This window comes from Gymnogyps californianus, chromosome 2 (genome assembly GCF_018139145.2).
Source record: "Gymnogyps californianus isolate 813 chromosome 2, ASM1813914v2, whole genome shotgun sequence".
NCBI classification, from domain to species: domain Eukaryota; kingdom Metazoa; phylum Chordata; class Aves; order Accipitriformes; family Cathartidae; genus Gymnogyps; species Gymnogyps californianus.
Genome location: NC_059472.1, coordinates 46,156,722 through 46,172,458, shown reverse-complemented (window position 1 = coordinate 46,172,458; position 15,737 = coordinate 46,156,722). Strand labels below are relative to the sequence as shown.

General features: G+C 39.7%; 1 protein-coding gene across 1 annotated transcript in view; it reads left to right on the top strand.

Annotated features, from left to right (window-relative positions):
- SPIDR (scaffold protein involved in DNA repair) overlaps positions 1–15,737 on the top strand; it is a 204,624-nt gene that overhangs the window by 117,876 nt on the left and 71,011 nt on the right. The window contains 1 exon segment of the mRNA XM_050892140.1: positions 14,411–14,621. Within this exon segment, the coding sequence (XP_050748097.1) occupies positions 14,411–14,621 (211 nt within the window).

Here is a 15,737-nt window from a genome sequence, read left to right as displayed (position 1 = left end):
ATTTATTTATTTTATTTATTTACTTTAGTTATTGTAAATTATACTGATTGAAATGGTAATAATTATTTTAAACAACTATGTGAAGAATGCGCCAGCCTCTGTAATATTTTCCGTATTGATCATGAGATACCATGGCTACGCATACCTGCGATCCTTGTCCTGCAGGTCTCTGTCTGACCTGCATTTCCCGTGCACAGGTTTCCTGTGCATGTATCAGGATAGAGCTGAATTAAGTCCTTTGACTGGGGAACTGGGCAGTGCTCATAGGTCTCAATGTCGAAAGCCTTTTTGTCATCCAAGGGTGACTCTGTGTTCTGTTCTTTCTGGAAGTGCCATCCCTTTCCCTGGCTCAGAGAGGAAGAGTGTGAAGATTTCAGCGCTCGGGGGGGATCCCAAGTGGGACCATGAGCTCTCAGGCGCAGAGTCTGGTTTTGTGGCTGCGCCTGTTCAGCTGGTGCTTAATCATAACAGTGTTAATCATAACTCTGCCTTTGAGATCCGGCACCACGGGGTGATGTTTGCGCATTGTTGGAATACTGAGAGACAGCAAAACAGCTGGCAAGAATCTGGGAAGAAAGAAAAAAAGCAAGAACAAAACAAAAAAAGAAGGCAGCATTCAATACTAAGTCTGTGTTTAGATGGATTTATGTTTTTTTTTTAATCTTCTCACCTACAGTGTTCTCTGTATGTCTGAGTCTGTTATGGTCGCGAAAAGCTATTATTACCCTTTCAGGAAGTGCAGCACGCTTGATACAGTCCAAGCCTAGGTGTGATGGAAGCATGGTAAAGGCTCAGCCTCAGAGAAGATGATAGAAGTGAGCACAGAGGCAAAATGTTTGCTTAAAATTTTACCAGCCATTCATTCTGCTACATGAATTACTAATTTTCAATGTTCTTTTGCTATGTTTTCTGGTCTAGCATAGCCTTTTTTCCTGTCTGTGCCTACTCAAAAAGTTGCAACTATTTTTGCCCTTCATGTGGACCTCATTACCTTTACAATGTTATTAAAATGCAACAGCGATCTCTATGCGGCTGTATTATCTAAATAGAAGTAAGCCAACCTTGCACATAAACACATATTTTGTAATGCACATGTAATTTTGCCACATTTTAAAAATTGTTTGATGGCTGTTAGGCCTGATTTTTGGTGATTTAAGAACCTGAAAAAGGTAGCTTGGAAAAGTCTGTACAAATAACTGCTAAGCTGCCACAATTGTGTTTAGTGTGTGTCCTTAAGCCAGATACCCTCTGACATCACAGAAGAGAAATTCCCTGGATGACTTCAAGAGGCTTTCTAAACTAACGTGTGCTGTCCTGATCAGACATAGCCAGACATTCAGGGTGCCCTGTAAAGGCCACCTACCTTCTGAAGTGAAAGGGGGAGGGTTTGGGATAGGAGGGTTTACATTTATGGAGAGCTATTGTGGGTGGTACATATTTTGGTGCTCTCTATTGGGCAGACACTCTTGGGTTTATTAGGGTCTTGAATTTTTTCAAAACTTTTTTTTTTAACCATTACAGAGTAGACTTAAATAAAAACGGCAGTCCCAGAACAAGTTTAGAATAAAATAAAGTGAAATCTCCTTGCATCTCAAGCCTTTCATGCGTTCTGTGACAAGTTTATAAAATTAGGGTTTTGTATACTCATATATGTAGCCATGCAAACATGCGTTTATTACTGTCATTGCACGATTGGTTGTGGTCATGGTCTGTGGCAGCAGAAGGTGTTATACTGAACACTGTCATGACGGGACGAGCTTGAGACATACTAAAAATGCACATAATGCTTACATGCTTTTCACAATCTGCTTTTCTGTTAGGCTATGCCTTTATTGGCATGGAGGCAAAATGTGGTGGGTGTGATGAACAGACCAGCCCTATCAGATGAGATAGCAGTTCTGCATATCTGGGTACCCTATCTCCAGGAGTGCATGTTGGTGGGAGAATAGAAGGACTGGGCAAACACAGACAGATTCTCCCCTGGATTAATCTGCCAGCCTTCAGCAAACTTTAGTTCAAGGACTTCCAAGGGCAGAGGTTGCATTTCTGCACTTGGCAACATTTCTTTTAAAAGGCACTTAGGCAAGTTTTTATGGGAAGGACAGTAAGTCATATTCGCTTTAAAATGAGCGCTCCTGTAGTTGAATCAGGTTTTGAAAAGAGATTCTATAATGCTGTTTGGCTCTGTATAGCTCATTGCCCAAACAATATCCGAACGATGAAGCTGTGTTTAAATAAGATTCTTTATAAGATTTTCAGCCCACACGTACATGTAACCACAATGTAGAAAACAGATACAAATGTTTTGGCAGATACTTAAAGAGGGTGGTGGTGTAGGAATTTGGAGGACAGCAATGATAGAGAAGAAACAAAGACAAGTGATCTGGGGGTAAGGTTCTTTAAAGAGAAAAATAATATTCCCTCCCCAAATATAGGACACCAGTGGTTTTGCTGTGTACATCAGGATCACAGGTGTAAGGCTGTGGAAGGCAAGTCTCCCGTGCGTGCCATTCACCTTCTCAGCAGTTAGCCAGAGTGACTGCTAACAGCATTAGCCGAAGGCCGAGGGATCTGACCCTCTCCTCTGAGACGGCAGCGCTGTTCTCTGGCGAGTGTCCCAGGGGTGCTGGAAAGCAACACGGTCTGCACAATCTCTCTGCCTCTTGACCAGAGACAGTCAGGGTCATAGACGTGAATATTATCTTTGTGACGCTTAAAGCAAGCAAACAGATAATATTTTTTTTGAAAGGAATGTTGCATGCAGTCAGTTGAATGTAAAAACGCCGTGTCAGATCTTTCAAGAGCTGTTCCCTTGGGGGGATGTTACGCCAGCTCACCCACCCCGCCGGGGCAGGGGCAAGGCAGGGAAAGGAAGGGAGCGCACACGCATGTGCATGCACTTTTGTGTGTATGTGCACGCACATGCTAGAGTCACGGAATGGCCTCTTTTCCCTTGATGAGTCCCTTGTGTCTTCCCTCTGATGTTAACTAAGCCAGGGAACTCCTCTTTTTTCCTGTATCGTAGTCTGGGAATCGTGCCCTGGACATTTTTTCAGCTGAGCACATTTACATACAGGAAATCAGCCCAAAGACTCCTCTTGGAACAGTATTTGTACTAGACGGTTTTGCACTGGTTTCAGGTATGCTTTTTTCTTTTTTTAAAGCAACTGACTAAGAGGATAATACAGAACACAAGTAACTTTGCTTTAAAAACAGGTGTATAAACATGTTAAAATACACTATCGTAAATATATTAATTTGCACAACTTAAAGCAAGAATGCACTAGTATTATAGCATTTATATATGTTTTTTCCATGTCCTATTTAATGACGTAGTTGAGCAAGAGAATCATTTTTATTTAGGTCCATCTTGAATTGCACATGAATACGAGTGTGAAGCTCTCTCCTCCCTTGCAGAGTGCCAGCACCAGGAGGAGCAGTGCAGGAAGGGCTTACCAGGGTGGCTGCAGACCAGAGTGTGTCCCTTGGGAAAGGAGACCAAGAGAAGCCGGCCCTTGGCCTGGCTGAACAAGAAGAGGACACTCTTTTAAACAAAAATTAAAATAAATAAATAAGCAAGCAGGGAGGGTCTTGCCACCAGAGTGGGAAAAAATGAAGAACTTCAGCTTATGTAGGGATGAGTATCAGCTGGCACAAACATATTTCTGTTGGAGTTAGAAGATAGTTTCTTACCAATAGTACTTCAGTCGTAGTGGGAGTAGTCAGGAGGAAGGGCAGGTAGTTTTGCTGGAGCCTGACTGTTTTGTCAAAAATTTTTTTCTCCTGGTTTTGCCTATGATAGCATGTGACTAGACTCAAAAACAGGGGCTGGTTTGATCCTGTGTACGTAGTGTAAAGCCTGGCATATTGTACAGTGATATTGTATTTGCTGTTATTTCAGTGAAGGAACATACAGAGTGAAAAGTATAGAAAAGAAAAACAAACTGCATGATGATTCCTTTATAAGAAGTCAATCAGCAGTCTTTCTTTAGGTTCGTATTTCTCAGGTTTTCAAATTTGGCTGCAAAATCCCTGCTTCTGAAACTTGGTATGCAGCTTCCAGGCCTGAGAATAGGGATGCCATCCTTTGTTAAACAATACAGGATATATTTAAGCCCCTGGTTAGCTTGCAGTTGTGTGTGATGGGGAGTTGTTTCACCCTTTATTGTATAAACATTTCTCTGTACTGGCTAATTTCACTATTGTTCTTGGAATGTCATTCTCACTTTAAACTTAAGGGTTTTTTGCTTTGCCAGGGCCAAGATTTCCATGATGGCACACCTTCTCCCTTCTGTCTCTCTCACTGGTTTTCTCCAAAACCTGTATGTTTTCACAGGTGTTTTCCCACAACTTCAAAGGCTTTGTTTCTGCTCTTTTCAGCAGGGAAGTGCTGGGTGCAATAGTGAGAGATACCTGTACTCCAAAATGCTCCTTTCCCTTGGAAGTATGGTGCTTCTGCAGAGCTCTTTAGCTGAAGTGGGTTGTCCAAGAACCAGCCCTTCATGTGTGACCATATGTCACAACCTCATTGCTGCCAGGACTCTTCCCAGTTTTTAAAGATTATTGATGCCCCCCTGTTTTGGTGGGTGTGTTTCTATCAGGCTTGTAGAAGTTTTATTATGTTTATAATAGTGCTTCAAGCAATGACTCAGGTTGCAATTCTGCTTTCTTAGGTGCTCTAGGAAAATACAGATCTCGTTCTTGTTCTGAAAAAGTTGTTCTTAGGTTTTATTTCTGTAATGATTTGTCTGGTATTTTCCCCCTTCTTTCAACTTGGCTTATAATGAGTTTCAAGGAGCTGTATTCATATGACTGTGCAACACAGAGAATTGTGGTAGGTAAACTTGGCTTATTGGGTTGGTAGATGTTGAAGTATTTTAAAGAAACATAGAAGCAGAGCTGTGTGTACTTTTTTTTTTTTAAATAGTAACGGCTTTCATCTTTCCACTATAAATCTGTAATTTTCTTCTATCTGAAGCAGAAAAGACTGTTTCCTTCTAGCCTCTGAAGGCCAATGGGATCACAGAAAAGCAATCCAGGGGTGCATCCATCTCATTGCATTATTGAGTCTGCTCTGCCGAGTCACCAGCCCTCTTACATGAATCCGAAAAAGAAATTCAGGCATGTAAGAGTAGCGTGATACACTGTGAAAATTCTCAAAGACGTGATCCGGTAGCTAATTGTCATTGCAACTGTTCAGTGAAATAAAACAAACCAAAAGTTAAGCAGTGACCTGGAGACCACCAGTATAAGATTGCAATATTAGAATTAGAAGTTTTTGCTTGTTCTGTACAATTATGTCTTTAAAGTAATGCAGGAATATTAAGATTGCTCTTGATTCAAAAAAGAAAAAAAAAGACAACTTTAAGGAGAATGTTGAATTTAAATCTTATTTCTCAGAGAGTTTTTCCTTGTTTCGACTGTGAGAGAGCAATGCCATAGAATCCATCTATTGCGATTTAATGGAGAAGATACGTAGATTACATAGAAGCAAAATGAAGCTCTGAAAGTAATTCTTGTGAGTGATGACTTTGAAGTAAATACACAATTGAGTGCTGTTTTCCACCCTGAAAAGAAGAAAGGTATTTTGTTTATCACAGAAGAGCAGTGTTTCCATGGCAGGCTGAGCCGCTGGGCTTCCCTTGCACAGAAAGTTTCACTCAGGATGTGTCTACACCAGGATGTTTCAGTAAAAAAGTTCCCACTCTGGCTGCTAGCATTGCTGTCTTTTCACTGGTGACTGTGGTGGGTGAATTACTGCAGGCAGGATGTTGCCTAAAACAGATTTCTGTGGTACCTGGCTTATTGACACCGCCTTTACCTTTGTTACAAATTTATCAATGGTAGCAGCAAATACAGTGAAAAAATTGATTTTTCTCAGCTCAGTAAAGCTGAAGTGGACCATAGTGCAGGTAAACTTGGTCTACAACCTGCCTAAGGACCTCTGGAGCTCTGCACGGCTGTGCCAGGGGTCCAGCCATTTCCCTTTGCCTGGCGCTGTTCATTGAGACCTCCAGGCTGCTGCCTACCTTCTTGCTGAAGCAGAGTTTGACCAGCTCAGAGGGAGTCTTCTGCTTTGTTGTTGCGCTCTGTGGCACTGAGCAAGCTCTCGCTACCTTTTGTGATCCCCTTTGTGTTACCAGAGAACCCAGAACTACTGCTACTTTCAGCTACTCTCCCTGTACTAATGTGCTAATAGCACTGGGTTTGTCTGTATAAGAAGTGACCTCACCAGGCCAGACCAGAATTTGGTCTTGCTCCATCTCCTGGCCAAGAAACAATAGGAGATGCCCAGAGATGGGTATCAGAACAAGAGAGGAGTACAAGAACAAGTCTGATGGGAGTTTTTTGGTTGTTTTGTAGTTGTGTTGTTGTTTGGGTTTTTTTTTTTTAATATGAGGTTTAATAATAAAATACTTAAATAAAATTAAGCATATGCATATGCTGAGCTGTCTTTCTGAATACCAGAGTTTGCTCTGGGATAGGTATTTGTTCTTGCTACTGTGCATGTGAAGACACTTGTGAGCATGTATGCAAGCATGGACTCGTAAAGAGTCTTTGCCAATAGCAGATGCCAAACCTCTATGGGAGAAAAAGCTAGTGTTCTTAATAATCTCTACAAAACATTGAACAATGTGTTTTAAAATGGAATTTGTTTGTTAAAGTTTCTCCGATAATCCTCCAGACTTGAACCAACGAACCAAGTACCCTGACTCTCCATACCTTGGTCAGAAATTCTGAGTTCAAGTTCTTCACTCAAACACATGGCCCTCAGCTGCTTGGGTGGACATTGCAGAGCTCTTCTGGCCTGAGAAGCAGCTTCTCCTGATACTTCAGGAGGGGCAGTGTAACAGTGGCAGAGTGGCCATGCAAGCCACAATACTATGCAGGTTTCCTTCCTCTTCAGTGGTACACTGTGGTCCTCGCAATCCTATGGACAGGGGAATATGTTCATCCTCCTATACAGTGCTCTAGAACTAGGACTGGAGGAAGAATTTGACCTCTCTTACTAGGAAATTGTAGGTAAATGCAAAGTGCACATACAAAATGATGGACTCTGGATTGTTAGTATCCAGGAATGTGTTTTTAGTGTTCTGATAGCTTCATTAATATGTCAGCTTAGCTTTCATCCAATGATCAGAAAAATATATAGAATGGTAAGACTTACTAGAAATGGAGTCAGAAACATCATGATGTTTCTCACTGTAGAAATTCATGGTGCATTTTTAGGTTGGAATTTCAGTCTCTTGAATCAAAAATATGTAGCAGAAGTGGAAAAATATCGGAGAAGAGTGACAAGGAGAGGTATGGAGCAGCTTTCCTATGAGAAATGACTAAGATGACTCAGGCTCTTCACCTTGAAAAAGCAGTGGCTGGGAGAGGATGTGATAAAGGTCTGTATTAGGAAGTGCATTGAGAAGGATGATTGTTCACTGCCTCTTAAAAGCAAGAAGTGGGGGGCAGCAATGTAACCACTAGGTGACAGATCAAAACAAATAAAAGGAAGTGGTTTCTCACATGCGTGTTATTAGACTGTGGAGCACTGTGGATGCTGCAGGATGTTGTGGATGCTGTAAATGTACAAATGGTCAAAAAGCAGGCACATAAGTTCCTGGAAGAAAAGTCTACCAAGGACTATTAACTACAAAGATACTACTTCTGCCTTAGGAAGTCCCTAAGCTGAAAATTTTTCGAAGTTATTAGAGAGTGTTCTGGAGAACTTTCACTAGATGCTTGCTTTTGTTTTTGTAGTCTTCCTCAAACATCTGCTGTTTGCTGCTGTAAGCTAGAGTATGGGGTAGATGGGCCTCTGATCTCACACCAGTACAGCCATTTTTGTTATCTCTAATATTCACTACAAATTTTAATATGATGTCACTTTGCAGTTTGCTTGCTTCCCTTTTTTCACCTTTCAGAATCCCTCCGACATATCCCTGGACTTTGTGGTGGCTCCAGCCATCCTCCCTCAGCCACCTCAAACCCTACGTGCAGTTTAGCACTGGGAGCAGAGAGAAGAAGTTGTCTGAGTAATGAGCTCGTGGCTAGTCAGACACAAGTTGATATATGGGGTAAACACACAGATTGGAATTCTTTCATAACATCTTGATTATGAAAAGATAACCATGATATTTATATCTCCCTAGTTACTTGTAACACCCTCATACTGGGGGGGGTTGGGGGGGGAGTGGTTTTGTTTTGTTTTGTTTTTAAAGGAACTTTCTCATTTAATGCTTTATTGTGTGTAGTTTTTTTCATCAAACTTTACATATTTTAAAAATTGTTTTGTGCCTGACATGTGTTAGGTATTAAAAAAATCTCAGCATTACAGTTGGAGTACATTTGTAGCAAATTCTTTCAAAAGTATTACCCCAATGAGCTCAAGAGATTTTTTTTTGTGCCAGTTTGTACATAAGCACAGCCTGTGAGTGGAATTTTATGTTTGGTGGTGCCAAAGGTTAAGCTTTGTCATGATAAATTGTGGTCCAGAACGCTAGAAATTTCAAGTGCTTTCTTCATAGCCGAAGCAAGTGGCTGGAGAGCTCTGAGAAACTTCCCTACTTTTCCAGTCTTGGTAAAGCCTGGTATTACAGTAATTTCCTGGAGGAGGATGAGATTTGCTTTGATATTCATCTTTGCTTTCCTACATCAGAAGACCTGTACATCCTCTTCAGTTAGCACATGGTGCACCTCCCTGCAGAGGTGAGAGCACTGGGTGTGTGATATAATAGTGCATAATGTTAACCACAAGCTTTTTATGGCAGAGCTCTTCTTAAATATGAAAATTTTCATACAACTTTTTTTTGTGCTACAGGGTGTCACATTTCAAAAGGCAGTACTATGGCAAGCCAGTGGTTAGTTTATATGATTACTTTGAAATTAGTAAAATGATATAGTGATAAAAGTGTTGGCTTTGTGTACTGTAATTTCTTGCTGGAGTGATTTCTTAGGTTTACAAGTAATTTTGTTGAAAAGTACAGTATTATTTTGCAGAAAGAACTTATGCTGCAATAGAGAAGAATTTTTTTTTTCATTACTTGTGTTGTTTTACTTATTTCGTTCACGTTTGCTTTTCACTTAAGGTTGAGTGACAAATGGTAACATATTGAGTTATAACAATATATACATTTAATAGCTATGTATTCCTTTCTTTGTGTGTTGTATTCATGGAATAGGTCCTCAGACAAAATATTTTTCCAGTAGGGGAACAAAACAAATATCTAGCTATTCACAAATAAAATGTATCATACTCTAAAAGTAGACATTTTGGACATAGCTTGAGTAGCTTTTTATTGTTACATCTTCTGCAGAGCTGCTATTCTGAGGTGCTGAAGCTACCCCTCTTTGGAAACCTGACACAGCTGAGAATTGTATATTTGACATATATGACTCTGGACATTGGTCTAGATGGTTAATACTATTTCTTCATGGAGAAAAGACTACAATCAGCCTTGAGAACTTGTCCCACAATAATCTGTTGCTTTGAATAAGATAATTTCAAAGAAAGAGATACCAGCTGATTTTTGTTTTCTGTCTTTGAGATTGGGGCAGGGGAAGAAGTTTTGCATTATGAAAGTGTGAGCTCACAAACACAGTATTCATACAGATCGTTCAAGTGATGGTAAATGACACTGATGGAGGCTCACACGTGAGTGGTGAGATTACTCACTCATGGATGAAAATTCTGTGTTTGGGCAATCTCTAGGCATGGCAGAAGGTAGATCTGTTCCAAATGGCTTTTCGATTTGGGCTACATATTGGGAAGATAGTTATTGTCCTTGGGTGGTAGGTGGGCAGAGATCTGTCTGGACCTGGGAAATTTGTTGGGGTTTTTTAGTTATTATCATTATTTAGGTGCTCAGGCATTTCTTGGACATGTTGCAATTTTTCACAGGTAAAACATTGCAAATGGGACTCAACCCCAAGCGAGAGGCAACATGAGCAACTTCCTCCATATTGGACAAAATAAGCGATTCCTAGGAAGTTAGGGATGGGCCCTGTATGGTGTTCCTATGCGGAATGATTCCTCATGCTTCTGGGCAGCAGCGTAAGGCTCTGGCATACTCTTATCCTGCATGTCCTACTACTGTTCTACTTGGTAGGCGTTAAACCTTTATGCAGAAATCATTGTTCTGAGACTCGAAATTAGCCTGTTTCATAATTACAGTGCATGTTGTAGGTCATTGAAATGTTAAGAGTGTTCAGTTAATGCAATGTACTCTTCAAAAAAATGCTCTAGGCATTTTACACTTTGTAAAAGAAAAGAAAGAAAAAGCCCAATAAAATACCCAAGGAGAGCAAACAAAAAAATATGTTCTCTAATTTAAAGTGATCCAGAGTCATCTCGAGTTCATGAACCAGCACCGCCGTTTGATGTCAGCAGAACTGAGCGGAAGCGTGTGGTTTGTGAGCTAGCTGCTGCCATAGAGTCACAACTTCTCACTGGCTGAGCTTGTGGATGGGCTGCGCGGGGCAGACCGCAGTGCAGACCTGCTGACTATTCGGCAGCAGGATTAAGACCCTGCCTCAAGTTGAAACTTCAGCTACTTTACACTGTGCCGTGCTGTCAGTTTCTGCAGTGTTTCGTATCTTGAATGGTGATAGACCACGATTAACGGAGAAGTAGGCAAGGACATCTCCTCCTTTTACTCTGCCAGATAGCCATTTCATCATAGGAGGGAGGAAGAGAAAAAGCAAGCTACGTCCTTGGAGAGAGAAGCAAGCTGCTGCTGGAAAAGAAAAAAAAAATACCATTATTGCCTCATGTTCCTTTAGCATGTGACCAGTTACGGCAATTGCTGATTGTCTACATACCAGGAAAAAAAAATGCCCTGTAGTATAAAAAGTTCACAGTCTCTACTTCAGGTCCTTACAAACGACCTTTCCTCTAAAGGCAGTTACTAAGGAAGTCGACTACTAATCCAACATTTAAATATACTTTGCTGAGCAAGAAGAAAATCAGAGAGTACAAGAGAGGGTTGGGGTTTTTTTTAAGTCTGTAGTGAACTTTATTTTCTTTCCATTGTCTCTGTGTGCTTTGCTGAATGAGATGATGTCTCTCATTCTTTGAAAATAAGCTTTTAAATATAATGAAGCAGATAGAAAAGAAGGAATTTAAGAGAGGTCACAGAAGACTTGAAATTCCCATTTAACACTTTATCTGTTAAGAGGATGCTACAGAGTGTACTCTGTATCCTACAGAGTAGGGCTACTTCTGGCTGCAGAGAATCTGCAGCTGGAACAGAGACAGAAGGTTGAGGTGATCAGTTATGGCGTCTCAGGCACAGGGGCAACACATGTAGCTCAGGACTGCAGGGATTGCTTGGTGAAGTGATTTTTTTTTTCCCCAACTGTTCCAGCTTGATAGGCTTTCTTTGCCCTAGTCTGTATCTTTCAAGCAGACAAAAGGAATTAAAGCGTGTGTGTGTGTGTTTCTAACGTGGTTGCCTTTGTTGCAAAGAGAACAGTATGAGCAATATACAATGGCAATGCAGTTTTCTGCCATGATGATGATCAAAATTTCCATCCAGCAGAGCTTGTTTGAGCTGAGCAATACTCGGAAGAATTTCTGGAAAAGGACAGAGTTTTCATTCAATTAATTCATATTATATTAATAATTCTATTCTTCATATTGAAGAATATATATATAAAACTTGGCAGTAATATATATAATATATGTCTTTATTATATAGAGAGAATATACATTATTTTTTATATTTTATATATTTATATGCATATATAAATACAAAATATTTCCATTTAGCCATCTACCTGTACACAAAATAGTGAGCTTATTACAAACTTTTTTCTTATTTCTTTTATTTCAGTTGGTTATTATTTCTATTTGTTGCTGGTCCTTTTCATTTGCTATTGGGAGGAATCCATCCATTGAGAAATAGGGAAGATTTAAGTAGACTACTGTGATTATTCCTCTGACCTAGCTGAGGAGTTACTGCTAAGTCTGTGGACACCTATGCAGGTCTAAAACAAATGATGCCTTAAGGAGAGTGTTTTTAGTGAACTAATTGCAGGTAAGAAATGGGAGGCTTCTCCTGAAAGTGTATATATGTCCTTTTTTCGCTTTGTGGAAATGCTGAGTAGCCATTAATTTATGCATTACCCGTGTAAAGATATGATGAAAACTGAGCTGAGAAAGCTCTTGGTGGTTATAAAAGTACTCGAGGCATGGAATGCATAGGCATAGGAAAACCATGGTACACGTAATTTGGGTATCAGTAAAACCTACCTGCTTTGAAAAAAAAAAAAAGCTGATCACATATCTGCACAGGAAAATAAAAATAAAACCATAAACCTCAGAGTTCCTGCGAATGATTTGCTACTAACGTCAGTATTTTTTTAGAGAATGAGATGATTTAGATCAAGCAAACATTCTTCTGACATTAGTGACGTAACAGTCTCGTGTTCAGAGAGATTTCCTGTTTACTTTGGGCCTGAACACAGACGTCTCAAGAAAGTAGGTGCTAAAATTTTCATTCCACATCTGCATATAAAGACAGCCCAAACTGTTCTGAGATCTGTAGCAAACTTTATATACATTTCTGTTCTTTAGAAAAAAGGGGGTAGTGACAGTTTAAAAATCTCGTAAGATCAGAGATGTCTTGGTTTGCTGACCAAGCTAATTCCTCAGTTTTAATCCTGTAATGCAGAAAATTATCAGACAATGTCAATTTGGCAGCCTTGTGAGCTACTGTTATGCTCTTCTTAACTGGGACCTTTGTTAGCAAAGTCACCTGGAGTCAAGAGCCTCAGTGTCCCTTAGGGATGAACTACTGCTCGCTTAGATCTGAAGAGCTCACAGATGGCAGTAAGGCATCGTGGTGAAGTTCAGTACTTAGTTTTATGCTGTAACTTTTCACAAATTTTCTATTTCAAATCATAACTTCCGTGAGTGTTCACAGATAGAAACAATACATCTTTTTTATAATTTATGTGTATGATTCATAGTTTTAAGTTGCAAGCTTAGTTTTAAATGTATACTTTTTTCTAAAAGGCAGAGATCATCTTCCTGTTGTGCTATTTTCCTAATTATAAAAAAACGGGGATTGTATTTAGTAACTTGCTGCAACTCTTCCTATGCCTCTGAAAATATGAATGCATTAATTTCCATTTAGCTATCCACTCTCTGGAGAATGAAGGAGTCTGTTATAAAACAGACTGTGGTCAAGATCTTGTATGGACTGAGATCAGAAATAAGTATTTTTTTTGAGTGTTGTGTTTTGTTTTGTTTTCTTTTGCTTTTTAACTTTGTATGGTTGCATTTTGACAAACAGTGTCATAGATGTGAAAACTTGCTTCATCTCCGTAATACGACTGCTGAGCAGTCTAGAGACTGAAGTCCTGAGGTTACTTCTGAACTCAGGTCAGCTCAGCTTTGCTGCCAAGGCAGGAGGCCTTGTTTTACTCCCAAGCGATAAAAATCTAATAGTAGAAAAACACAGCCTGCAATAAAGTCACTAAGTGAATTTTGTTTCTGTTTTGATGGTCTCTAGAAAATGAGATTACTGATTGTTTTTGTTAGCTGACTTCATTAGATTTGTATCCTGTGAGTATAAAAAGCGTATTTCTAAATGTATGATTGTGATACTAGCATATGAAAAAATCCCAACATCAAGACGCACTTTGGCATTAAATTATTGTGTGTTTAGAGATTCTGCAACCATTATCTTAATCTGCTAGGTGAGAAACTGCTGCATGTGAAGCTGTTTGGGAATTTACATTGGCACTAGAAACCAAAACTGGGTCTTGGAGGGCACATTTATGACAGCAGCAAACACACAGGCAAAATAATATACGGCATATCATAGGAAAAGCATAAGATTTTGCTTTTAGAAAAAGAGAGGAGAAAGAGCGGAAGGAACAGCTTGCTGCTGGCTGCAGCGAGAATGAATTCGGGTCGGTGGGAAGCACTCACCAGAGAGGGATGTCCTGGTCTGTAAGGGTCAGGCTGGGCCCAGCAGAGCCAGCGCTCTGAATTAACAGAGCAGGATTAATAATCTTTCATTCATGGCTTTTACCTCAGTAACTGTATGCAGGGGTTCCTGGTGCTCTTGGTTCTGCACTGACAATGCAGAGACACCAAGTAGCTAGTTTGTGTGAAGCCAGATGGGATTCACAGGGCTTGTCAGCTCAGCTGGCTTCCAGGTGTAAGTCATCCCTGGATGCAGCGGAGCTCCGCTCGCCCAGGGCTATGCCTGAGCTAATAGGGCTGATCCAAGCTGAGTATATCTATGGGGTGGGTTATTTGCAATTTGGATAACACACCTCTGAGTGTTTTAGTGGTAACTATAGAAAAAAGGGGAGAGAAATACAACACAACACACGTTTTAAAATAGTGCTTATTGGTAGTTTAACTTGTAATGGATTTGATGCCACTTAAATTATTTTTTTCCAGGCAAAAACTGCTTCTCAGAAATGCAGATGTTCCTGTTATCATGAATACATATTTTAGTCAGAAGGTGCTACTCAGTGAACATTCAGAAACAAGAGAGAAGACATACGGTCTTACAAAGATGCTTATTAGGAAGAACATTATATCTTTGGCACAGACGTTCAGACTGGATGACGTTGGTGATGAGTTATGCCAGGTATCTTCAGATAATCAGGTAAGGTCCATTTGGTTCACAGTTTAGCACTCGGTAAGAAGTTGGTGAGCAGATGTTTGGAAATCATAGCAAAAACAAAATTCTAAATTACTGACCTGTTCAGTTTCCCCTTTCATTTAGCCAAGGCTGAATTACATGCAGTGTTTATTTTAATAATATTTTCTTAGCAGAGGCTTTTGGCCCATCCAGATGCTGCACTGCTGTGAGGTTATTCTGCTGAAGTCTCGCTACTGTGCTAAATAGTAATTATAGCTTGGTCTTTCATTGATTTTTCTCTTATTCTTTATAGCTGAATAGTTAAACTTTATTTGAAATAAAATCTGTTTTCTGCTAACTCACTCAAGATATTGTTTTAAATAAACATTTCCTTTTCCCACTCCTATTTCTTAACTCATTTCCTAATTGATCCTATCCTTTCTTTAAAGCATCAATTGGTAACACCACCCCCCTTTCCCACCCCTTCAGTTTGTTTTCTTTCCTATTTTGACTTTGTTTATATTAAAATGACTACTGACTGTACATGTCTCTAGCTGTGGTTCTACAAGCTGAGGTATTTTAAGGGATCTGGTTTTCTGATAGTCTGTGCCAGCACTTTCTGAAACTAAGGCTCTTGTGAAGGCTTTATATTGGCCACCCAAAATCATTTGTAATACTTAATATTTGAGAAGTTTGGCCCTACAATTTTGATGAACACTGAATGTCAACATTTCGTATTTGCCTTATATATAATTCCTATTATAGGCCTGGGAATGAAAAAGTTACATAAATCAAATCCTAATCTCCTTTCTTGCTTCAACGCTACCTTGTAAAAAGCTTCTACTGTGGTATTCGAAAACCAGAACAATTTACTTGTTCCCCTCATGGTTCCTAACAAACAAAACCACTTCATTTAAAAAGCAGTAGACAAGTTTTATTGCAACCACTTTGTAGACAAAGGGTAGTGTTGTACCACAATTTTCTTTTAATACTGCGAATTCTCCTTCTCTACTGGTGGATAATACTTATGGCACAGTCTGTAGTACTGTGAAAACCCAGCTTTTTATAAGAACAGGTTTCATTGTGAAAATAGAAATTTGGCTTGTGCTGGGAAGGAGCCTATATATATAGACCATGTTA